The sequence below is a fragment of the Hibiscus syriacus genome, unplaced genomic scaffold, assembly GCF_006381635.1.
Source record: "Hibiscus syriacus cultivar Baekdansim isolate YM2019G1 unplaced genomic scaffold, ASM638163v2 tig00110057_pilon, whole genome shotgun sequence".
Classification (NCBI taxonomy): Eukaryota; Viridiplantae; Streptophyta; class Magnoliopsida; order Malvales; family Malvaceae; genus Hibiscus; species Hibiscus syriacus.
This window is the reverse complement of record NW_024062581.1, coordinates 660,479-686,365: the sequence shown is the minus strand read 5'-3', so window position 1 is coordinate 686,365 and position 25,887 is coordinate 660,479. Positions and strand designations below refer to the sequence as shown.

At 33.8% G+C, this 25,887-nt stretch overlaps 2 protein-coding genes across 2 annotated transcripts; both read left to right on the top strand.

Annotated features, from left to right (window-relative positions):
* The first annotated feature begins 6,369 nt into the window (after positions 1–6,369).
* LOC120214291 (anthocyanidin reductase ((2S)-flavan-3-ol-forming)-like) lies at positions 6,370–8,429 on the top strand. The gene is made up of 5 exons (XM_039212224.1): positions 6,370–6,510; positions 6,595–6,770; positions 6,973–7,179; positions 7,578–7,963; positions 8,222–8,429. The coding sequence occupies exons 1-5, from the start codon at positions 6,387–6,389 to the stop codon at positions 8,364–8,366; spliced, it is 1,038 nt and encodes a 345-aa protein (XP_039068155.1). The 5' UTR covers positions 6,370–6,386; the 3' UTR covers positions 8,367–8,429.
* Positions 8,430–23,559: 15,130 nt separating this feature from the next.
* On the top strand, positions 23,560–24,457 carry LOC120214284 (hornerin-like). The gene is made up of 2 exons (XM_039212218.1): positions 23,560–24,150; positions 24,246–24,457. The coding sequence occupies exons 1-2, from the start codon at positions 23,605–23,607 to the stop codon at positions 24,267–24,269; spliced, it is 570 nt and encodes a 189-aa protein (XP_039068149.1). The 5' UTR covers positions 23,560–23,604; the 3' UTR covers positions 24,270–24,457.
* The last annotated feature ends 1,430 nt before the right edge of the window (positions 24,458–25,887 follow it).

The following is a 25,887-nucleotide window of genomic DNA, read 5'->3' as shown; positions in this document are numbered from 1 at the left end:
CGATGGAACTAGTAATATGAAGGGTGAACTTAATGGTCTCAAAACTCTAATCATGAGAGAAACATAATATGCATACTACATACATTGTTTTGCTCACCAACTTTAATTAACTCTTGTTGCCGTTTCTAAGAAAAATAAAGATTGTGTTGGCTTTTTTATAAACTTGGAGATTTGTTGAATCTTGTTGGATCACCATGTCGGTGAAAAGATTTGTTTAAAGGAAAACAAGCTAAAAAATTGCAAAAGCCTTTAAAATAGTGAAATTGTGATTGGAAAAGGTTTAAACCAAGAGCTTGGTTTAGGTAGGTCAGGCGATACACGTTGGGGGTCTCATTATAAGTTGATTTTGAATGTAACTGATTTGTATTCTACGATATGTGAGGTGCTTGATTTGATAGGTAATGATGCTCGGAATGGTGATGATACTCGAAAAGCCGATAATGTGAGTTATGTAATAGAGTCATTTGATTTCATTTTCATGATTCACTTGATGAAGAGAATATTTGGTATTATTAATGAATTAAACAAAGCTTTACAAAGAAAAATCAAGATATTGTCAATGCTATATCACTTGTTACTTTAACTAAAGAAAGATTGCAAAATATGAGGAAAAACGAGTGGGAGTCTTTTTTGCTAAAATCATTTCATTTTGTAACAAGAATGACATTGATATTCTTAATATGGATGTGGTGTATACTCCTCCGGGAAGAAAGAAACGTTGTCGTTTGGATATTACTAACATTCATCATTTTTTAATTGAAGTGTTCTTGGGAGTTATTGATCTTTAGCTTCAAGAGTTAAACAACCGATTTGATGAGGTTAGTATAGAGTTATTGACTTGTATGGCTTCTTTGAGTCTACTTGATAATTTTTTTTCTTTTGACAAACAAAAGGTATTTGACCAATGCTTTCCATCACTGTAACCCCCTAAACCCGACCTAGAAGGTAAGCCCGAATCTAGCGGTCACATGTTGTATACATAATTCATTTCATATTTAAAATGAAATTAAAATTTATTTTAGAAAATAAAATCTGAATAACAATAAAATACAGAATACATAACCATCAGAAAAGTCCAATGGTAAATATACAGAGACAATAGCGTCGAAAACAAAATATTAGTAATACAAATACGTGAATACAATAGTAAAAACACATGTCACCAAAGTATAACAAAAAGCGCATACAAAAATACACAGTGATACAAAAGTGAGGAGAGATCAGTCATTCTAATTCCAAGTCCACTAGTCTACTGTCTGGTAATATCTAAAAAGTTAAAAATTAAAGGATGAGCTAAAAAGCCCAGTTTTCTCCTTACGGTGTATAAAAATATGCTAATAAAATATTTCGATAAAAGTTATTTATAAAACATGGTTTTTAAATCACGAATACTACCTCAATCCGAACACTATAATGTGTAGGTTCCCCTAAACCATACACCCACCTGTACGCCCGATAAAGATCTTATGCTAATATCATAAGGGCTTGCGGTAGGGTCTTAGTGAATGCATAAAACAGAGGAACCTACAATAAGGTCTTACAAGTCATAGACTAGGCCTAAGATACTTCCTCCAATCATAGCCCCCAATAATAGTGAATATGCATGAATTTGAGTGGAATCAATAATTTAATTTAATAAAACCTTAATAAATGCCATTTTTTAAAATTAGATATAGAAATACAGTAACCATAGATCATGCCAGAATATACGGTAAATCAGGTATCAAAAGTCAAAGTATACGGTAAAACAAATGTCTTACTGTCAGAGTATTTAGTTTCCAAAAATAATCCTAACATAAAATAAATAATGAACTTTAATTAAATAATTTATGGAAACCTACGAGTAGCTCTCGAAGAACATGCAACATGTTGATCTATCAAACGGGGAGTACCGGATCTTGTCGACATTTAGTCGATCAGGGGACACGAGTGCCTTTACAAAAATATAATCCCAAATTAATTTCATAATCAAATTTTAAATAAATAAGAAGAAATGCTAAAAATACTAAGTATTTTCATATTAAAGGGCTTGATTCGGGACTTTTGGGTTAGAATTAGGTGAAACAGACTGCAAAATTGGACTCAAGACATCGAAAAATGTCAATAAGGAAGTTTTCAAAAAAATCAACATCGATTAACGGTCAAAGTCAACGACGATCAACTGCGATGGTCAAATGGCACGGTCAGCTGTATCATACGGTATAGTATGGTATAGTTAAATTGGTTCGAGCGGCCGTGCTTTGGCTCCGCTGGACTGATTATATTTGGTTCGGTTAGGCTGATCTAAGTGGGCCGATTCTGTATTTGAGTCGGATGGGTAAGCGGGTCAGACGGGGCGGGTAGAACGGGTCGAATGCAGTATGGATTGGGTCAGATAGGTGGGTCAACGGGTCGGTTTGACCCATTTCTATAAACCCACCAAGCGATGGACCTCCCCACATGCAGCGGAGGCGTGTGTGGTGGCTTCTGGCGACAGTAAAATTACAAAAAAAAATTATAAAATTATTTTCAAGTGTTTTAAAGAACTTACTAACCTCAGTTCACGTTGGTGAACAACAGAGAGCTCGATATCTCTTCGTCAAAAACTTGTTAATGTCCACCCTCCTCATTCTGGTGACGAAAGCAACAACGAGACCACCACTAGACTCAGGACAATGCAAGGATTCTGATGGCACGGGCGGTGTAGCAACCGAAGCTACGATTGGTGACAAGTCGATGATTGAAATTCTTGAGTAAAAATTGCCACAAAAAAAAACTTTGAAAAAGAGTGTTATAGCTTTCTTAAAATGGGGTTTTAAACCATCCAAATGGGTATATTACTATATATGTCTTTGATCTTTGGTTATTTTTTTATTTGGGTCATGAATTTAGCAAAAAATGAAATTTAGTCCCTAAAATTTATCAAAATTTCAAATTAGTCATCAGAATGAAATAAAAAATTTAACCCTAAAATTGGGGTATGACAATCATTAACTATAACACCTGGAATCCCAGGTTAGTAGCTCAGATCAACCCGAGACCCAAAGTTGAGCCCAAAAGACTATAAATTAGTTGGATCAAGTTAAGTGTTAGTGGTCTTGAGTTGAGGCCCAAGGAATTGTGGTTAAGTGATAAAAGTTTTATGATTTAGAAGTTGGGGGACTGATAATGTAGTTTGCCTATAGTTAAAATTAAAAGATGAAAACCTATTCCTTATTCTATCTTATACATGAACCATCCCCATTACCTCCTCACCAAATACTTATCTTCTTTCTTCCATAATTCCTTTCTTTCTTCTTCCTTCCAAGTTGAGATATTATGAATTCTAAGTATGGGGTTGCTAAGCTAAGGTGAGAATGTTTCTCTCCATCTTTCAAGTTTGGTTTTAAGCTCCATTTTGTAAGTTTTAGAATTAGTTTTCAAAATGGGTTTTTCTTGAAGGTAAGGTGGCTCCAAGTTGAGTTGAGAGGTGTTTTAGTAGCCAAGGTAGTAAGGTAGCTATATCTTTCTCATACCAAGTGTAGATCATGGAAAGTTAAGATGTGTTAGAAAGTTAAGTTTAAAGCAAGTTTAGCGATTTCCATGGTAGATTTTTCATTTGATGGTATAAGCATGTTGACAAGCCTCTATTATGACCCCCGTTGATTAAATAAAACTTTAAGCATGTTTAGGGACCTCACTAAGGTCTTTGGGATTGAGAAATAGAGTTTTTCATACTTGTTTTATGACTTCTGCAAGTAGAGTATTGATACTCTAGGGATAATATCAATACTTGTTCTTCGTTTTGGGAAAATTCATGAGTTTCTGGGCAAGATTATCGATATTCTTTCAAGAGTATCGAAACTTTAGGTCAAAGTCTCGAAACTCCAAGAAAGTTTCTTAACTAGGGAGAACAGAATGTTTAAAAGTATCGGTACTTGTATAAAGTATCAAAACTTTTGCAGGAGTATCGATACTCTCGATTAGTATTGATGCTTTCAGTCTGTTTTGGGTAAAAAGGTTAGTTTTTTTAGGGAATTAGACTCGAGGTACCCTAACACTTCATTATATCATCAAATAAGACTACAAGTGAGAACGATAAGAAAACATAGAAACAAGAATAAAGTAAGATCAAATAATACTAGCCTTGTTTGAATGCTCAGGAAATGAACAGGACACACTAGTTCCTTTAGAAAAGATAACAGAGAAGAAAATATAGAATCAGTCCGGATATCCTTAAGTAGTGCGAAGGCACTTAAAGCTGATTAGTTTGGGCGCAAGGTCCAATACTCAAGGAGTGTGCTAGTTGAGAGTGTGGTGTCAGATGCAGAGATTCTGAGGGCCACATTCTCGTTAGACTAGAGGGGTGTGTGAGCTCCGAGATGCAGAACCCTCATCTGCACCATGATGTCTACCATAGAGTAGAGAGTGACTAAAGTAGTACAAAACAGATCAATAGACCAAATAGAAAAACAGTAGACTTGAATGTTTAAGCCTTTCAATTAATCACAGTTAGTATGTTTTAGCCGTTAGTGTGGCGCTGAGCTAACTTTCGAATGATTCCGTGAGCAGGTTAGTAGATCAAGCAATTGGGAAGCAATAGATAGACCAGGGTCCAGACTAGTTCAGTGCAGATCAGATGTACGTCTCAGCGTTTTTACTGGGCATGTATATCTGTAAACATTATTGTCCAGTTGAGTCGTAGATTTAGTCAAGTTGGTTTGTAATATTTTTGAAGCGTAAATATTTTATTTTGTAACTCCTCACTGAAAATATTTTTATTATATTTCATTTTATTTTATGGTTGGTTATAATGGTCGTTTTAAAGCATGAGAAAGTAAGTTTAAAGTTGGTTAGACACTTCGGTGGTTTCGTGTAGCACTTTAAATTGGTCGATTGTGTGTCGTATCGGTCTAGGGTGTTACATTGACCCTTATGATGTGGACGTGGCACTTTAGGTGCTGATATGGTAGTCCAACTGACATGACAATCTACGGTGATTGGTGACATGTCTAAATGGCTAAATTATTTTTTTCAAGTTTGAGGGCCAAATTGATTTTTTTAAAAGGTTCAAGGGCTTATTTGATTTTTTTTAAAATGTAAATATTTTAAATTTAAAATACTACAAATTTATGTTAAGCCCTTTAGTCCTTCGATTTTTATTTTCAGCCCCTCTTAAAATTTGATTTTTTTTCACTTAAGCATTTTATTTTTATCATTGTTAGTATTAATGTCATTATTTTGGAACATGTAATATTGTTACAAATTATCGTAAAGCGTAAATATTTTAGAATTAGTTGGAAAATTTGATATATCTAAAGAAAATTTTATATTAGTTTATTATGATATTAAAAAAGATATTTATGAATTAATAAATTTGTGATTAAAATAATATAAATTTGATTGGATGACAATTATTTCTAATGCACTATAAATAAATGTTGAGAATTCATTTTATCAGTGCAGTATGGAGATTTTACTCATATTTTTAAAGATATTTTAATGATGTGTTCCAAAATAATGACATTAATACTAACAAATGATAAAAACAAAATACTTAACTGAAAGAATCAAATTTTAAGAGGGGTTGAAAATAAAAAATCAAAGGACTAATGGGTTTAACATATATTTGTAGTATTTTAAATTTAAAATATTTTTATTTTTTTTTAAAAAAAATTAAATAAATCCTTGAACTTTTAAAAAAAATCGATTTGGCGCTCAAGCTTGAAAAAAATAAAGCAATATAGCTCATCAGCCACGTCACCAGTCATCGTTGACTGTCACGTCAGCATTGTGAGGTGCCACGTCAATATTATAACGGTCAACGACAGAAATAATTAATCAAAAGATCACAATAGTTTTTATAAGTTCGAGAGCTGCATTGAATGTAAAAAATAATAAGAGCCACATTATTTTTAAAAAAAATAAAAATACAAGTGCCTCATTTACCCTTTTACTTATTTTAAATTGAAAACTATCATAAATTATTCTTAAATTAATCAGCCGGACAACATGACCGTAGTATACGGGTGGAGAGATATTGACTAATTCAACAATCCCTGATATTAATAATAATAATATCGTAAGGATTATAACTAATTGATCAAATTAACCCTTTGTCTTTTGTCTTAATTACCTAACCCAAGGACAAATCCAGCGTTATCCTCACTATTTTAACATTTTTTATGCATTGACCTGACCGTTTCTCAATTGCTGTAGTTGGGACATATGATTCTTTCCTAAGCTGGTGGTACTGGGACCAGTGATGTACTGAGGTATTGGTTGGATCAGTTGAAAATTTTAAATTTTATAAGTCTGTTCCCAATATAAAATATTACGTCTGTTTGAACAACTTGGCATATATATATATATATATATATATTCTGCAGTAGTGACTGAGGAAGCCCAAAATAAGTTAAGAGGTCGAAATGGGGAGGACACAAGCTTCAAGCAAGGTCTGCGTTACTGGGGGTGCTGGATACTTAGGTTCATGGCTCGTTAAGAAGCTCTTGGCCAAAGGTTACACCGTCCATGCAACGCTACGTAACTTGGGTTTATCTCCTCTCTCTCACACTCACCTTTTGGTTTTGTTTAATTTGTGCTTGTTCCCCGGCTGAAGTGTATATTGAATTGCAGACGACAAGTCAAAAGTTGGGATTTTAAAGTCCCTCCCCGGTGCTGACACAAAACTAGTTTTATTTCAAGCTGATTTATACAGTCCCCACGAGTTTAAACACGCCATTCAAGGGTGTGAGTTTGTCTTTCACGTCGCTACTCCACAGCAAACTCCTGGCAGTTCTCATACTTCTCAGGTAATTTATTATTCAATCTTCGCTAGCTGCTTACTATAGAATAGTTACGTAATTTATATGATTTGAATGTAATATTTTTCAAAGAGTTAGGTACTTGATAAGTTTTTCGGTTATAAATGGTTACAATCCTTTTTTTAGCCTTATACAACGGTTTTATTTTAGACTCCCCGGCCCGGCTAAGATACTCCTTTATGGGTTCCAGGAAGTAGTTGATGCAGCAATTTCAGGAGTGAGGAGCATTGTCGAGTCCTGCATCGAATCACAAAGCGTTAAACGGCTTATTTACACTGCTTCGGTGCTGGCATCTTCTCCTCTATCAAAAGATGGATTCAACTTGAAATCTTGCGTAAATGAATCGAATTGGACACCAATCGATATCTCGTTCAACCGCGGCTTTGAATATATGCGTGTAAATCTCTCTTTCATTCTCATGTTTAATAGTATTAATCGACCGTTTCCAAAACTTATTGTCGATATTATGTTATGTGTTAGAGCTAAATCATAATAAAAATAAAATTCAACTAGGATTTGTCCTATCAAATCATTAATAACAAAATCTTAGATTTGTGAAACCGTACTTGAATCCATTGATGGATATTAGTGGTTGTGGTTTTTCAAGAAGATATGTTTGCTTTTACCCTAAAATCTCTTTTGACGAGATAAAAATAATACAATTTGATCATATCCATGATACATATCACATAATTAATCACTTGATTTAATGTCATACTTTATAATAATATTATATATATGTGTTATATATGTGTACCTATAATTATGAATTTTAATCTAACTCTATGATGTTAGGCATATATTATATCGAAAACCTTAGCGGAGAAAGAGGCACTGAGATACAACGAAGATCTTGGAGATGGGAAGGTATTAGAAGTTGTAACACTCGCGTGTGGCCTTGTGGGGGGAGAGACTCTACTTTCGTATGTGCCATTAAGTGTGGAAGTGATGTTTTCGCAGCTCATCGGCAAACCCCAAACTTTCGAGGGACTAGAATTCATGGAAGAAGTTATGGGATCGGTCCCTATTCTGCATGTCGAAGACGCTACCGATGCACATATCTTCTGCATGGAGAAACCCTACATGAGTGGCAGATTCGTTTGTGCAGCGGCTAACCCAACCATCCGAGAATTGACAACTTATTTTCGACAATATTATTCGCAATACCAGATATCACAAGAGTAAGTATAATGTATTTACACGTAGGATGGACGGAAGGAATCGATTAGGACAGCTGTCTCACTTAGAATTTTTAAATTATTATATATTTTAAACTTTTTCTTTATAGTTTTATATTGATAATATATTTTTCCTCCTAAAATTTTATAATCTCATTTTCTAACATAAAATTATATATTCGGTCATATTTATCTCCTATTTTTATTTATGTTTATTTGTTGTTTTCACTCATATGATTTTAAATTGATCTCAATGGACAGGTTCATGGGAGAAGACAAGAAAGGCGTTGCATGTGACACCAGCAAATTGGTGGAGATGGGGTTTGAGTACAAATACGACTTGAATAAAATATTAGATGATAGTGTAACATGTGGGAGGCGACTGGGATCCATCTTTCTTAATTAGTGGTGGATTTAGGGTCAAGCTTTTGCCTAAGAACTATTACATAATTTCATGCGCATTAAGGTTTTTTTAATTAAATGGTTTTAAGAAAGTAGTTTCAGTAGTAATTAAATTTAAATTAGATTTTTATCTATTTGAGCCTTAGCCTTATCCTCTTATTTCACGTTAATTGCACGTTAATCTTTTGTTTTGTACTTATGCTGTTTATAAGTTTTTAGATTTAATGAATACACGTTATTTATTTGAGAAAAATGGTATATCCTAACAGGTATTTAAATATTGAGGGTTTATAAATGTAATTAAGGCAAGACAGGCTATACAGTATTAGATTATCGATTTGATGCCAACCCAACAACATAAAATATCCAATATGCCAACCCACGTTTTCATATTTTAGTCCCCAGAACAAGTATATTTATGACATAGAAGTCGAGGGAAATTACACTTAGATTAATGTAATATCATAGTTTGGACTGTAGATGAAAACAACGTTTACCCATCTACGTTCTTTATTTAAGGTTTCAAACTCAAATCCTGCTAAATTTAATTATAAGGTATTATTTATTTAAATTGTTTTAATGTATCCTTCAAAAACATTGTTTTAATATATCGATAATATACGTTGGGTCAGGTTAGGATTTTAATTCAAGGAGAGTAAAGTATAATTAACAATAGAAAATTAAGGGCAAAATAAAAATAAATAAAAATTCAAAGGCCTAAATAGATAATTATCCCGATATTTTTTAATGATAACAAAAATCGGGAAAGGGGCAGTGCCTCCAAGCTCCTACATAGCTTACTGTGTAACGCCCCGAATCTAGGGTTAGTAGTTCGGGTCAATTCGAGACTCATAAATCTGAGCCCAAAGGATTTATTAAAATAGCTTGGACCAAGTTTAGTTGAAATTGGGCTTGGGTTGGGCCAAAAGATTTATAAATGGTGATGAGTATTTTATGAAAAAGAAAGTCGAGGGACTAAAAGTGTGAATTTTCTTTTTGTTTTGAAAGCTGAAACCCCCCAATATTTTTATGCTTGTTTACGTGAACAACCCCCAAATATCTCACTAAACACCCTTCTTCCTTCTTCCATCTTTTTCTCTTCCTCTTCCTCTCCTAAGTGAAGTTTTTAAGCTTTGCAAGTTTAGTTTGGTTAATCTGAGGTGAGAATATTAATCCTCATTCTTCTAGTTTCAATTTAAGCTCCATATTGCAAGTTTTTAGTCATAGAAAAAATGGGTTTTTGGGAGATTTAAGAGAATATATGGATTATAGGTTGTTTTTGATAGATTCAAGTTCTTGGAAATGCTCTCATCTTTATTTTCACCTCATAGTTAACTTAGAAATTTACTTTTCTTATCCTTGATTAAAGAAAGAAGTGGGAGAAAGTTAAAAAGTTAAGGGAAAAGAGAAAGTATCTCTTGAGTGGGTTGAGGACTTTGCTAGCAGCCAAGAAATTCAATGTAACACACTCACAACTCCTTCACACCTTAGTGGGTCATTAGAAATGCAAGATAGCTTATGAGTTGACATTGAACCATGTTGAGTTATTTTCATGGTAGATTATATGATTTAGAGTTATTAAAGGTTTTAAAGCTTTATTTATGACCCTCTATGCTCACATAAGACACTAATAATAATTATGAATCTCAAAATAGTATTGTGGGTGACTTTGAGTGTAGAATTTGAGCCTAAGTAAAGCATTTTCGAGCAGGGGGTATTGGTACTGTAAGAATAATATCGATATTGTTCTTCCCTCATTGTAAAATTTCCTAAGTTATTCAAGGAGTATCGATACTCAGAGGGTAAGTATCAGTACTGGGGCATTTTTGAAAATATTGAAGCCAAGTTTGGTATCGATACTTATGGAAGTATCAATACCCAGGGTATCGATACCGAGGAAATTTTCATAACATATAATCAAAATTTTATATCGACACCCTAATTAGTATCGATACCCCAACTTAGAAGTATCAATACTAGTTGATAGGTATCGATACTATTCCCTTCCCCATCAGTTGAAAATAGAGTAGAGAATCAGTACCTAAAGAGAGGTATCGATACTAAGGGATCAGTACCAGTACCGAAGGGCCTGTTAGTACCATCATACATTTTAGGTCATAAATTTTCAAGGAATTTTAGAGGGAAATGAGGTTTCCAAGAACTCTTTAATTACTCTCAGATAAGACTACAAGTGAAAATAATAATAATGTTAAATTACACTTAGAAACAAAAATCAATTAGGGTGACATAAAGATAGCCTTGATTGATGCTCGGGAAACAATCAAGGCACTTGAATTCCTTTAGTAAGATAACGATGTCGATGTATAAAATCAGTTCATATATCCTTAGGTAGTACGCGAGGAACTTTAAACTGACTAACTAGGGCAATCTGACACCCGCGAAAGGTGGATTATTCGAGGCTGTTGTGTCCGATGTAGAGATTCTGAGCCACATTCTTGGTAGATTAGAGGGGTGCGTGAGCTACGAGATGTAAAACCCTCAGCCCGCTATAATGTCTACCCTAGAGTAGAGAGTGAATATAAGAGTATACTCACTGATGCATGAGATTTGATAGCTTGAGCATTTTTTTCAATACACTTTTGTATGATTTAGTTGTTAGTGTGTCATTGGGCTAGTTAGCTTAGCATTTGGAATTTATTTCCTTACAAAGATTAGTAGAGGAGCAGTGAAGAATCTTTTGTCCAGCTTGATTCCAGACCCAAATCCATAGCAGATTACGTCTCGAGTTCTTCTTAGAGGGCATGCATATTTGTAATCCATGTTTTGTATATTCCTATCATAAATTATTTAAAATGATGGTCTGCATAAATTGAATGATTATTACTGGGAGCTCTCGATGCAAATTATTTTATATAAATGTTGTCGTTTTAATCCATTATGAATATTTATAAATAATTGTTTTAATTAATCAAGTAAAGAAATTTTTTGGTTAGACACTCTAGTGGTTCCGTGTGGCATTCTGATCGGCCGACTGTATGTCATACTAGTTCAGGGTGTTACATTTAGTGATATCAAAGCATCAGGTTTAGATGTTCCTAGGACTTGCTAGTCAGAGCCAGTAAAAGTTTACAAGTATACATGCCTCTAGGGATGTTAAGAGTACTTCTGTTTCTAAAATATTGATAGTAACCCCTTGTATTGTTTAATTTCAGAAGTTTAGATATAAAGGAAAGCCCGACCCACAGTCAGGAGGATAGGCATGAGATAAGGATTCCCTTGCGGGTGATATAGTTGATGATTTCATCCCTTAGACGGGTTTTTAGGAGCCTAGGGATGCGGGGGTCGAGAAGGTGACATTTTTTAGAGATATGATAGCGACCCATATATGCATAACTAGAGCTTTATCCAGGACCCTTGCTACCTTACCTAACCAACCTATTCCGCCAGCTCCATTGGCTATAGCCCTGCAGGAGTCCCTATTTGAGAGGCTCTGGAGGTACCAGATTTCTTCGATATATGATACAATAATCCTATAGCGAATGATCAGCAGCTTAAGGAGACCCTTAAGACCCTTCGTCAGTTACACCTCACTTTTGAGGGTGTGTTAGAGTGCGCCACCTCCCTACTGAAAGGTGTCATTATAAACTAGTGGTAGACAGTTGAGATGTCTTTGGAGCCCGAACGACCTACTGGGATTGTTTCTTAAAAGAGCTCCGTCAGAAGTACATCGGAAAGAAACATATTGATGATTTGAGAGATTAATTTACCTAGTTTTCCCATGAGGATCGATTTGATTTTAGTATGAAGTGAAGTTCCTCTATTTAAGCCGGTATGCACCAGAGCTAATGTCCTCTAAATATTGTTGCTATAAGAGATTTAGAGAGGGACTCCGTTTTGATATTTTAACCAATCTGGCCGCTGATATGCCTAGAGTGTTCACTAAATTGGTCCGTCAAGAGAAAACGGTAGAGAGTGTAATGAAGCAAAGCTGCTGAAGTGAAGACTACTTCTAGTTAGACCCGAGGAGGGGTAAGATAATCGGGACCTTTACAATCGTCCATGAGGATGAGGGATTCTCTAAGGTCTTGGAGGCCCCCAACAGGTTAGTTTAGCAAATCTGTGCACAATGCAAGTAAAGGTAGCGGTAGATTCTGACCAGCGTAAGAGACCTTTGGCCACTTCTTCAGTAGCAAGTTCTGGAGGTTCGGCTAGGCCACAGTCTCAGTCCAACTGTTCCATCTGGCGTAAGAGGTATATGGGAGTTTACCAGCAGAAGTCCAGAGGTTGTTATCGTTGTGGTTCTCTAGACTACTTCATCAAAAATTGTCCAGAGGCACGAAATATGACCCCAACTTCGACCTAAAAGTCAATTTCGTCAGTTCAGAGAGGTGAAGGGTCTCAGAGAGGTGGAAGTTCTTCTTCCGGTCATATTGGTAGGGCTGAAGCTCAATATGGGGCAAATGCTGAGCCTAGAATCACCTTCCTTCAGTATACAGTTCAAGCTTGAGAGGATTGTGATGTCACTGACGTGATCTCAAGTACTTTTACCGTATTTTATCTTCTAGTTTTTGCTGTAATCGACCCAAGATCCACCCATTCCTACATATGTTATGACCTAGTTAAAGAAGGTAATATTTTAGCTGAAAACCTTGAAATATGAGTTCGAGTGTTCAGTATTTTAGGATTAGATGTCCTAGTAAATAAGGTCCATCGTAGATGCCCTGTTGAAATTCAATGTGAGACCTTTTCAGTTGATCTTATGGAGCTTCCTTTTAGAATTTGATATGATTTTAGGCATGGATTGGTTCTTTAAGCACGATGCGAGTCTGAGGTGTAAGCTTTGATGGCTTAAACTCAAGAAAAATGATGGAACTATGATCGTTATGTTTGGTGAGAAGCCAAAGGGTGCATGGGTTGTGTCATCCCTTAAGGTATAAAGAATGTTGGAACAAGGTTGCAAAGCCTTCTTGGCTCATATAGTTGATACCAGAGTTGCGATTAAGAGGTTAGAGGATATTTGAACTGTAGAGACTTCCTAAATGTGTTTCCAAAAGAGTTACCAAGATTACCATTGGATCGAGAGCTAGAGTTTGGAAGAGAAGTAATGACAGGGTCTATTCCGGTTTACATTGCTCCCTATCGCAAGGCGCTGACGAAACTAAAAGAGTTGAAGTCAGAACAGTGGAAATTGAAGTCGATTTTCCATGTTTAACCGAAATTGGAAAATTTAGTGACTAAATTGCAGTTTTTAAATTTTGCTAGGGCAAATGTGGAAAGTAATTTTTTATTTGTTCATCTTTGACTTTGAAGATGATATAGATCAGATGGTGTCATGATGATGTTATAGAAATGGCAAAGTGGAAATTATCATATTTTAGTAATGTTAAAATGGTAATTTCCAATTAAATGAATTTTAAATTCATTTATATTAAATTAAGAGAAGCATATATGTTAATTATGAAGAGAAATTAATAATTTTCAACTCCTCTTTTTGCTCAAGCAGTGCACCCCCATATATAGGTAAAGAGAAATTTTGATTTTTTATTTTTAAGCTTATTCGATGGATTTTTGGATTTAGCTATTGGAGAGAGAATTAATCCTCTTGAAATTCTCTATCATTTGGTATAAAAATTACATATAAATAATACTTATATGATAAGATTAGATATTAGGGTTTATAAAGAATATTTTGATATTGAAGATTTGATGAAAGATTATCATGTCATTGATGTTGTAGATTAATTCTAAAACATGTGTGATGATTAAACTTATGTGTAGAAGTTAATATGATGTTCGACCATGACCTAGGGTTTTGGGAAGTTTGTGATTTGGTTAAATTATGTATGGGTTTAATTGTAGAAGCCTTGAAATGTTGATTAGAGATGAAATTCATGCTAGAATCAAGTGAAAATCAATAACACTAAACCCTATAATATTCAACCTCAAGAAAATAATTGGGCGAAAATTATGAAAAAAAATTTTAGGTTTGGAAATGATGTTTGAAAGGTTCTACAAACTTTAGAAATTTTTTGGACCAATTTGTAATGTTGTGAAAGTTGGGGGACTTATTCGGAAATTTTGAAAAGTTATGGGGATAATGTGTAGTTGTTCATTAGATGTTGTACTAAGATGGAAATTAATGTTAGAGTGTTGAATTTGATGTAAGAATATGAAATTGGACTATATTGGGAAGTTGACAAAGTTTGAGTAATAAATGGAAAAGATTGAGAAAATTAGTGACTTAAGTGTCAATAGTGGAATTGTGGAAATTAGATGCTGGAATTTTAGTTAAATTGTTTGAGACTTAAATTGAAGTCAAAAGTGCAAAGGGCTATTTAGAATAAAATGGAAAAGTTGAGATGAATTCTAAAAGAATTCATAAATGGTAGTTAATATGTAAAGTTGAAAATGTTTTGTGAAATTTGGATGAATTCAGATAAAAAAAGGACTTGAATGGTCAACTTTAAGTGTTAAGGTCAACACTTATGTTGTAACATAGAATTAGTATCGAATGCGCAACGAAAGATTTTTTTAAAGAATTTATTTTCTGATATGTGCCTATGTTAGTGAGATTCTAACACGCGGTTTAAAATGTATATGCTTATAATGATGTTCGTTTAGATTATGATTGAAATCAATATCAAGCAAAATTAAAGCTAAGGAGAAGCTTAAGGATGAATGTGAATTTCTAAGGAAGGTTTGCAAGCTAAGGACACCATGTGAGTGCATATTTAATTTATATTTATGTCATTGTGCAAACATTGGCTTGCAATGAGACAGTGACGAAGTTACTATGGTAAGAAGTGACTCCTAATATTGTGTGACTTTTTGATTCATGTATATATGTTCATGTGTTAAGTTAATAGATTTAGTGACTAAGCTAAGGATGCAAACTAGTACAATATGCCTATACTTGTGACTAAGTTTAGAAAAATTATATATAAATGATTAGATTATGATTCTTGCACCTTTGGATTATTATATAAGTCTATTTTTATTTAAAATAAATGGATAATGATTCTAAGAATTATACAAAAAGATATGAATTTTTAACCTGTGATAGGTCAAACAACAAGACAACAGATTATGCTCAAAACAACTTATGTAAGTTAGATTTGAAAGTTTACTATAACTTTTACAAGTTGAACTAGAATTTTTTTCCTTATATGGTTAGATTTATATTCGATTCTAGTTTCTATTGGTACAAACAAAATAATTTTTAAGTGTATATATTAATACATAATAGTATTTCTTTGAAGGTAGTGCAAACTGCCAACATATGAAAGTTTGTCATAAATTGTATTCTTCGTGTTACTCTTATGCTATATGCTATTATAAATGTTCGAAATAAGTCAACTTTATTATAATTGGAATTATAATTATGATATTTATTACACAATGAATATGATGTGTATATGTTAAAGAAAGGTGATTGACGATGATAATGATATATAAGTGTTATGTGGAAATGAAATGTTTAGTGTATGAACTGCTCATTATGTTATAATATGAAAAGTTAGACATGTTGATATATTGATATATTGATAATTCATTAACATATAATAATTAATGGAAAAGCCCATTGCATATTGCATTGAGAGTCATAGGTACACTTGGCATGTTAGGAAGTTGAGTAAAGTTCAAGTTAAGTAAGTTATGGTACATTCGTGTACATTATATATGGCACCGTTGGTGCGTATGATATGATTTGCACTTAGAGTGCATCCTATGATGATGATTGGCACCATGTAGTGCCTAGTGCACACAATATGGTTGACTCACGTACCTTGCATTCTCATAAATATGCATTGGGATATGAATTTGAAACTAATCTATGAATATGAAATTAAGTTATGAATTTGGAAATAAGTTTTGAATTGAGAATGAATTCTCAAATGTGAAGGTATTAGTCATGAAAATGAGATGTGAAAGTGAAAGATGAAAATGAAATTTTAAAAGTTCTTAAATGTATGTGAATGAAAAAGAATATGATATGATTATTATGTATGATAATGTTTATCGTGGTTTTAACAAAATCATGAGATGATGATTTTCAGGTCCATGATGAAGAAAAATGGCTTGAATAAATCAGTTTGGATATTTATGATTTTATTTAAATTAAGTTTAAAATTTTAAATTGGTATGCTATTTTTAAGTTTAAATAAGGATATATATATATATATATATTGTTTTTATGTTGTTAAGTTTTTAATATTTTACATCACTTTAGTTTGTTTATAATGCCTCATTAAGTTTATACTTAGAGTGTGATGATTTTCACACGTAGGTAAAGAAGAGCAAGTGAAGTAAGGACTTGAGTTTGAAATCAATCAACAAATCCTAATTACATGTATCAATAATGACATTCTTGTATTTTTAATTTTTCTAGATGACATGTATATGAATAAGAAATGTCTAAGATATGTTATTAGGGTTATAAAAAATGAATTTAAGTTTTCTGTTTTAGATAAAAAAATTATATTTTTAATTAGAATAAATAACTAATTTTAAATTAGACAATTTTTAGGTAGTTTACTTTATGATATAAAATAATATAGAACTCTCTAGTTGTTGCCTGAAATTGATATTGATTCGAATGTTTAAATATTATATTATTATTTTAAGTGATTATATTATTTTATTGAAAGTATTAAATGGGTTAGATTTTAAAAGTTCAAATTTGTATTGGGTTTTCAACTCTGGAATGTATGTGAAAGCTATATGACATCTTTGACTTGTATTTGGGTACGTATACGAGTTAAGGGTGTTATATGGGTACTACCAATTGAAGGTTAAAGAGGCAGATATTGAAAAGACATCGTTCAAAATAAGATATGATCACTATAAATTTCTTGTGATGATGTTTGAACTCACCAATGCAGAGGCAACATTCATGGACCTCATGAATCGAGTGTTCCACCTGTACTTGGATTAGTTTGTGGTAGTCTTCATTGGCAATATTTTGGTATAATCGTGGTCAGAGGATGAGAACGACGAACATCTCTGGATAATTCTTCAGACCCTTCGGGATTGACAACTTTTTGCCAAGTTTGGGAAGTACGAGTTTTGGTTGTCCGAGGTTTCGTTTATGGGGCATGTTGTAGTAGCGGATAAAATTTGAGTTGATCCAAAAAATATTCATGCGATACTTGAGTGGGAACCACCAAAGAGTGTGACCGAGGTACGCAGTTTCTTAAGCCTCACAGGCTATTACCGTTGATTTGTTAAGGGTTTCTCTATGATAGCAACCCAATGGGAGTACCTTTATGTGGGTAAGAAACAAAAAATTAGCTTTGAACAGTTGAAAACCTTCTAACCTAAGCCCCCGTCTTAACCCAGTCGAAGTCAAAAAAAGAGTTCATTGTGTTTAGCGATGCTTCGCTAAATAGCCTAGGATGTGTGTTGATGCAAGATGGAAAGGTAATGGCTTATGCATCCCGTTAGCTTAAACCTCACGAGCGAAATTACCCACCCATGATTTAGAGCTTACATTCATAGTCTTCACGCTCAATATTTTGAGGCTCTATTTATTTGGGGATAAGTGCCACATCTTCACTGACCACAAAAGTATAAAAGTATTTGCTCACCCAAAAATAGCTAAACTTGAGGCAGCGTAGATGGATTGAGTTGTTAAAGGACTACGACTGCGTTATCAATTATTGCCTGGGAAAAACAAATGTATTAGCTGATGAGTCGAAAGTCGATATCAGATTTGATAGCGATATCAGATTTGATAGCGATATCAGTGCACTTGAGCATATCTAGTGATGAGGGTTTGTTAGCCGAGCTTAGAGTAGAACCTGAGTTAGTGAGCAAAGTTAAGAGACTGCAAAGTTCATACAATCGCTTAAGAGCTCTCATTGAGCAAGTCTACCGAGGCAAAGCCCCAAGATTCAAATTGTCAGATGGTGAAGTGTTATTCTTTAGGGGATAATTATGTGTACCCAAGGTCGAACAGTTGCGTAATAAGATCCTTCATGAGGCCCATTGTCACTTTCAGTTCACCCGGGAAGTAATAAGATGTACCAAGAGCTTTGACATCTTTATTTTTGGCTGGCTATAAAGAGAGAAGTTTCCGAGTTTATGGCAAGGTGTTAGGTGTGTCAGCAAGTTAAGGCAAAAATCAAGTTCCTCGGGGTTACTTCAGCCAATCCAAATAACGCAATGGAAGTGGGATAGAGTAACTATATATTTTTTGATCGGATAATCGATGACGATACGCAAACATGACTTTGTTTGGGTGATAGTAGATCGATTAACTAAATCCGTTCACTTCTAACCAGTCAGGATGAATTTTACCTTAGAGATGATAACACAACTTTATATTCGAGAGATAGTGAGGTTGCATGGAGTCCCAACTTCGATCATTTCAGACAGAGATCCTAGGTTTACTTCTCTGTTTTGAGAAGTTCTTCATGTTTCTCTAGGAACCAAACTTCATTTTAGCATCGCGTTTCATCCTAAGACAGATGGTCAGTTAGAGCCTGTTATTCAAGTTCTTGAGGGACATGCTGAGATGCGTTGTTATTTATTTTGAGGGTAGTTGGGAGGATCACTTGCCTTTAGTGAAGTTCACCTATAATAATAGTTATTAGTTGAGCATCTAGATGGCACCGTATGAAGTTCTGTATGGGCTCAAGTGTAGAACTCCTCTCTGCTGGACCGAGCTTAGTAAAACAAGGATAGTAGGACCAAATCTGATTAGAGAAGCCGAGGAAAAGGTCAAAATAATGAAAAGTATACTAAAGGAAGCATCAGATACGTAGAAGTCATCTGCGAATTTGAAAAGAGAGGAAATCGAATTTACTATGGGCGACAAAGTTTTCCTCAAGGTGTTTCCATGGAAGATAGTACTAAGGTTTGGGCGTAAAAGAAAGTTGACCCCACATTTCATTGGTCCCTATGAGGTGCTCGAGAGAATCAGACCAGTAGCTTATCGTTTAGCCCTACCCCTAGAATTAGAGTGCATCCATAATGTGTTTCACGTGTCTATTCTTTGAAGGTATCGATCGGATCCATCGCATGTCTTACCCTTAGAGCAAGTGGAGTTGAGTCATGAAATGACTTATGAAGTGGTACTGATTCAGATTCTAGCCAAAAAGGTGAAAGAGTTGAGGAATAAGAAAAATCCATTTGTAAAAGTTCTTTGGAGGAATCATTGAGTCGGGAAAGCCCATAGGAAACCGATGAAGACATGCAGCTCCAGTAGCCATATCTTTTTCATCCAAATAAAATTTTGAGGACGAAATTTCCTTTTAGGAGGGGAGAATTATAACACCTTGAATCCCATGTTAGTAGCTCAGGCTAACTCGAGACCCATAATTCTGAGCCCAAAGGATTTATTAAAATAGCTTGGACCAAGTTTAGTTGAAATTGGTCTTGGGTTGGGCCAAAAGATTTATAAAGGGTGATGAGTATTTTATGAAAAAGAAAGTAGATGACTTAAAGTGTGAATTTCCCTTTTTGTTTTGAAAGTTGAAACCCCCTATATTTTTTCTTGTTTACATGAACAACCCATAAATATCTCCCCAAACACCCTTCTTTCTTCTTCCATATTTTTCTATTCCTCTTCATCTCCTAAGTGAGAACATTAATCCTCATTCTTCTAGTTTCAATTTAAGATCCATATTGCAAGTTTTTAGCCATAGAACAGAAAAATGGTTTTTGGGAGGTTTAAGAGATTCTATGGATTCTAGGTTGTTTTTGATATATTCAAGTTCAAGGAAATGTTCTCATCTTTATTTCCACCACATAGTTAACTTAAAAATTTACTTTTCTTACCCTTGATTAGAGAAAGAAGTGGGAGAAAGTTAAAAAGCAAGGGGAAAAGATAAATTACCTCTTGAGTGAGTTGAGTACTTTGCTAGTTGCCAAGAAATTCAAGGTAACACACTCACATCTCCTTCATACCTTAGTGGGTTACTAGAAATACAAGATAGTTTATGAGTTGACGTTGAAACATGTTGAGTTATTTTCATGGTAGATTATATGATTTAGAATTATTAAATGTTTTAAAGCCTTATTTATGACCCTCTATGCTCATATAAGGCACTAATAATAATTGAGAACCTCAAAATAGAAATATGGGTGAGTTTGAGTGTAGAATTTTAGCCTAGGCCATTTCGAGCAGGGGTATCAGTACTATAAGAACAATATTAATATTGTTCTTCTCTTAGTAGAAAATTTCCTAAGTTATTGAAGGAGTATCGATACTTAGAGGGTAAGTATCGGTACTAGGGCATTTTTGAAAACATCGAAGCCAAATTTGGTATCGATACTCATTGAAGTATCAATACCCAGGGTAAAGTATTGATACTCCCCATAGGAGTATCGATACCGATGAAATTTTCATAACATCGAATCAAAATTTGATATTGATACCTCAGCTTAGAAGTATCGACACTAGTTGAGAGGTATCGATACTATCCCTTTCCCCATCAGTTGAAAATAGAGTAGAGTATCGATACCTAAAGATAGATATCGATACTAAGTGATCAATACTGATACCAAAGGACCAGTATCGGTACCATTGTACATTTTAGATCATAAATTTTCAAGGGATTGTAGAGGAAAATGAGGTTTCCAAGAACTCTTTAATTACTCTTAGATAACACTACAAGTGAAAACAATAATAATGCTAAATTACACTTAAAAACAACATTAATTAGGGTGACATAAAACTAGCCTTGATTGATGCTTGGGAAATGATCAGGACACTTGAGTTCCTTTAGTAAGATAGTAGTGTCGATGTATAGAATCAGTCTGAATATCCTTAAGTAGTGTGTGAGGCACTTTAAACTGACTAATTAGGGTGTGAGGTCAGACACTCGCGAGGGGTGGGTTAGTCAAGGGTGTTGTGTCCGATTTAGAGATTACGAGCTACATTCTTGGTTGACTAGAGGGGTGCGTGAGCTCCGAGATGCAAAACCCTCAACTGCACTATGAGGTCTACCCTAGAGTAGAGTGTGATTATACGAGTATACTCACTGATTCATGAGATCTGATAATTTGAGCATTTTTTTCCGATGCACTTTAGTATGATTTAGTTGTTAGTGTTGTATTGGGCTAGTTAGCTCAGCGTTTGAAATTTGTTTCCTTACGCAAATTAGTAGAGGAGCAGTGAAGAGCCTTTTGTCCAACTTGATTCCAGACCCAGATCCAAAGCATAGTACGTCTCGAGTTCTTCTTAGAAGGCATGTATATTTGTAATCCATGTTTTGTATATTCGAGTCGTAAATTATTTAAAATGATGGTCTATATAAATTAAATGATTATTACCGAGAGCTCTAGATGCAAACTATTTTATATAAATATTGTCGTTTTAATCCATTATGAATATTTATAAATGATTGTTTTAATTAATCAAGTAAAGAAAACTTTTGGTTAGCTACTTTGGTGGTTCCGTGTGACACTCTAATCGATCGATTGTGCGTCGTACTGGTTTAGGGGTTACATACTAAATATATGCATAAACTACAACATAATTATTTGAAATCAAATCCTATAAAAATAATATTTTTTTCATTCACATTAATATCCCATGTCTAAGTTAACCACTCAGTGAATAATCAAAATAAAAATAAAATCTAATACTTTAGTTGAAGCAATTGCAAATTCAATAATACGAATGATATAACGTGAAAAGTATATTAATATACAATGTAATTTACCCTGAAATAGATTATAAAAAAAATTATAGAGAGAAATCGAAACAACGTCATATATTAATCCTTCAGTACTCTTTAAATATTTTAATACAAACATGTAATGACCATACATTGTTGGTCTCAACATATTATTAAATAAATTATTGGTCGAGATTATATTCTGCATGTTACCTTATCATATCAATCAGCAGTCTTCATCAAGGTAGAACAAACGACGAAGAATGCAGGATTTCATCAAAAGTAGCAACGGTGGAGATTATATTCTCTACATAAATTGCAATTATTTTAAATTTCATTTGCCAAATATTTGGAAATGATACCCAAAAAAACCATAAAAAATGACCAAATTTAAAGCTATAAAAGAATATATTCATACACCTGGACAATGAAATTGGTAATTATAAAAGGATCAATCTCGTCGTTGCCTTCATTTTTCATGTCGTCTACTTGACAAAGAGATTCTCTTAGGAGAGGAAAAATAAAAGGTACTTGCGTCTTATCTCTATGGGCGGAACCAGGGGAGGGTAAGGAGAGCCTTTGCCCTTCAATTATATATTTAATTATTAATTAATATAGAAAAAATACATATTTAAAAAAAATAAGTAAAGAAAAATTTATCGGATCTCCTCAATTAAAAAATTATATTTATGAAAAATAAAAAAATATTTTAACACCCGCTATAATAAATTCCTAGTTCTGTCCGTGCTTATCCTCGTTTACCATTACTTTCAAAATTATATTTTTAAGGATAAAATATATAAATGATATTTAATTATAGAGTTATTTTATTAACTAATTTTATCAAGTCTTTCAAAATTATAAATGATCTTTAATTATAGAGTGTTATTTCCTCTAGGGTTTCATTTTGTTGAACCCCTACTACTGAAAGCTGTAAAATGATCATTTGACTATTTTAATGTTCTAAACTAATTTTTTTATTAAAAAAATTGGAGATCATTTAAGCTAGATTTTAAACTATCAACTAGGATATGATAAAATCTAATCGCAGAATCGTTTGAACTGTATTTTGTGGGTTAAATCTTCATTTACATTATGTTATCGAGTCAGTGCTTGAAACATGATGTCGTTGAGTCAACGCTTGAAAGCAATGGTGGTTCAGTAGACATCATAAAAATATGATTTTATCATATCTTAATCAGTAGGTTAAGGTACCTCAGACAATTGTCAATTATTTAATGAAAAATGACGAGTTTAGAACATATAGATAGTTGGATGACCATTTTGTAACCTTTAGTAGTCTGGGAACTTAACAAAATAATGGATTATAATTAAGAGATCAATTTATAACTTTTTATAGTTGGGGAATTATTTGTGTATTTTATCCTATTTTTTAAAATATTTTAAAACCAATGCGCACATGTTTAGGTATTGGACGTGAACGATGCTAATGATCAAGACCAAAGATTTATGAGGAATTTGTTCCGTGTTTGATTGCAAGCTAAACTTTAAAGGCGGTGCCTTTTTCATTTTCGACCTACTTTCTGGTTATTGTGCTGATCACAAGGAATCGAATCCACCATGCTTGTATATATAGTTTGCTCCACTCAAGTAAAATTAATCATCAAGAACTGAAAGATTAAAAGAAGAGTGAGAATGGGGTTAAATGGAGATGGCAACAATATGGGAATGGGACGCTACGCTAATCGGGGAAGCAGGAAGGAGGCCAAATACCAAGGAACACAGATTAATGGCTATGCAATGGCTGAAACCTGGGATGAGTACGGTCAACTTACGGGCCACTGCATGTCCCAAAGTTCTCAACTTCATGGTCCTGGGAAAAACCAAGGCCGTGTTTATGGCTATGGGAAAAATGGTAGCGGGATGGGCCATGGTTTCGGTAATCATGGCAACTATCAAATAATTGAGGCTTACGGCTATGAAGAGACCAATGGCACTGTAGAGTATGTGAACCATGGGATGGCCAATGGCTATAGGGAGTACGCCAACAATGGGATGGCGCGCAGCCACCCCCACCTCCGTGGCAAACACTCCGGACATGGAAACGGGTTTGTCAGCACCCAATCTTACGGCGGAGGCCGTGGATACCATTCAGACAACGGCCTCTCGGCTAAGGGTTCTATATGGAACAATTGGGGTGAAAACAGCTGCAATGATTCTGACAGTGACAACGACGACGAGGTAAAATTGTTATTTTTTTCTCGAATGTATGAAACCCAATCCAAATATCTTCATCCGTTCTTTCAGATATAAAACTAATGGCTTTTTGTTTACAGGTGTGGACTAGCAAAGCACTGTGATGTGATGAATTCTATAAGTGCATGAACACGGTGAATAAGACTGACAGATTATATAAAATTAAATAAACTTACCGTGTAAGAAACTAGCGAATATGATAATTCTTCTTTACGTTTGCGTTTCATGTAATACTGTGTTATGAATTAATAATAAAACCTCTGGCTCTGAATGAGAGCTGAATTGGTCTTGATTCTCCGGTATCAAAATATAAGCAACTGAAAACTACAACGGCAAAATGATATTAAGAAGAATTAGATGTATTGCACTATGAAAGAACATAAGATCGATCCATCCATTCTTACTTATGTGTCATATGCCATAAGTATTTAAGAATAATGATGGAACTAATAAGGAAATTAATATAACAAATTACACTCCCATATTCATTTCATACCTCCTTTGTTCATTTTCTTGCTTCTCTGATATTCAAGCCTACAGTTCACAAGCAATATGTATGTTAATCATAAACTAGGTTGAATAGAATTTGGTGCAGAGTAGTTTAAAAAATTAGTTACCTCCCTAGAGCGACATAAGTCGTCACAAGATGAATTTATTGAGCGGGTTAGTGATAGAAGGTAGTGGTTCGAGCAGTTACATCTGCATAATGTGTGTGCATTCTCAACAATTAAGAAAACTTCTGAATAAATATTAATTTATAATGACCTCGTACTATTCAAAAAATATATATTTACTTTTTATAATGTGATATTTAACATATTAATCAATCAATTTATCTAAAGATTCAATATGAGGATAAACCTCTTAACCTAATTTATTCGATTTATGATATCAATATTCGTACACGAAATATAAGTTTTAAGAAGGTCAAAATAGGATCGGATTATGTTGATGTGTATGATTCTTAGTCAACAAACAATTAGCATTAGAGGAGAATGGTATTAGTGATGCAGTTAGCTATATATGAACAAGTCATAAGAGACTAGAGGAGAGGTGAAGGAAAACTTTAGGTAAAGGAATGAGTGTTCCTAATGAATATAAAACTCATGACTTAAGAGAATACGGGGGGAGATAAGCAACTTAGCCGACAAGCCCAATGTACTTACTCGATATTTGTTTTGTTAAATTAACTAATGGTTGATAAAATATACTCATCTATTAAATACTTGGGTAAAGAATACAAATAGTCCCTCGACTATATGATATTACTTTATTGAGTCCCTTGACTATGAAAGGTTACAAATGGTCCCTCGATTATAGGGAGTTGATTTGTTAAGCCCCTTCACTATTAAAAGTTATAAAATGGTCAGTCAACTATTCATTATGTTCAAAAACTCGTCATTTTCCGTTAAAAAATTAATGATCATCTAAGTTAGACGTTAACATGATGACGGAGATATGATAGTCGTTTGAGATTATGAAATCAGATTTTATCATATCTCAGTCAGCATGTTCATGTACTACTCAGAGTGCCATAAAAATTTTAACGAAAAAGGATGAGTTTGGAAAATGAATAGTCAAGTGACCATTTTGTAACTTTTAATAGTCAAGTGACTCAACAAAACAACTCTCTATAGTCGAAGAATCATTTTATAAATTTTAATAGTAGGGACTTAATAAAACAATATCCTATAGTCAAAGATCATTTATGCATTTTACTCT

Excerpts from the sequence above, each read along its gene's own strand:
- LOC120214284 (XM_039212218.1), top strand. The coding sequence starts at position 23,605 with ATGGGGTTAAATGGAGATGGCAACAATATGGGAATGGGACGCTACGCT. Across the intron at positions 24,151-24,245 it reads ACAGTGACAACGACGACGAG|GTGTGGACTAGCAAAGCACT; the intron begins GTAAAATTGTTA and ends TTTTGTTTACAG.
- LOC120214291 (XM_039212224.1), top strand. The coding sequence starts at position 6,387 with ATGGGGAGGACACAAGCTTCAAGCAAGGTCTGCGTTACTGGGGGTGCT. Across the intron at positions 6,771-6,972 it reads GCAGTTCTCATACTTCTCAG|GAAGTAGTTGATGCAGCAAT; the intron begins GTAATTTATTAT and ends TATGGGTTCCAG. Across the intron at positions 7,180-7,577 it reads GCGGCTTTGAATATATGCGT|GCATATATTATATCGAAAAC; the intron begins GTAAATCTCTCT and ends CTATGATGTTAG.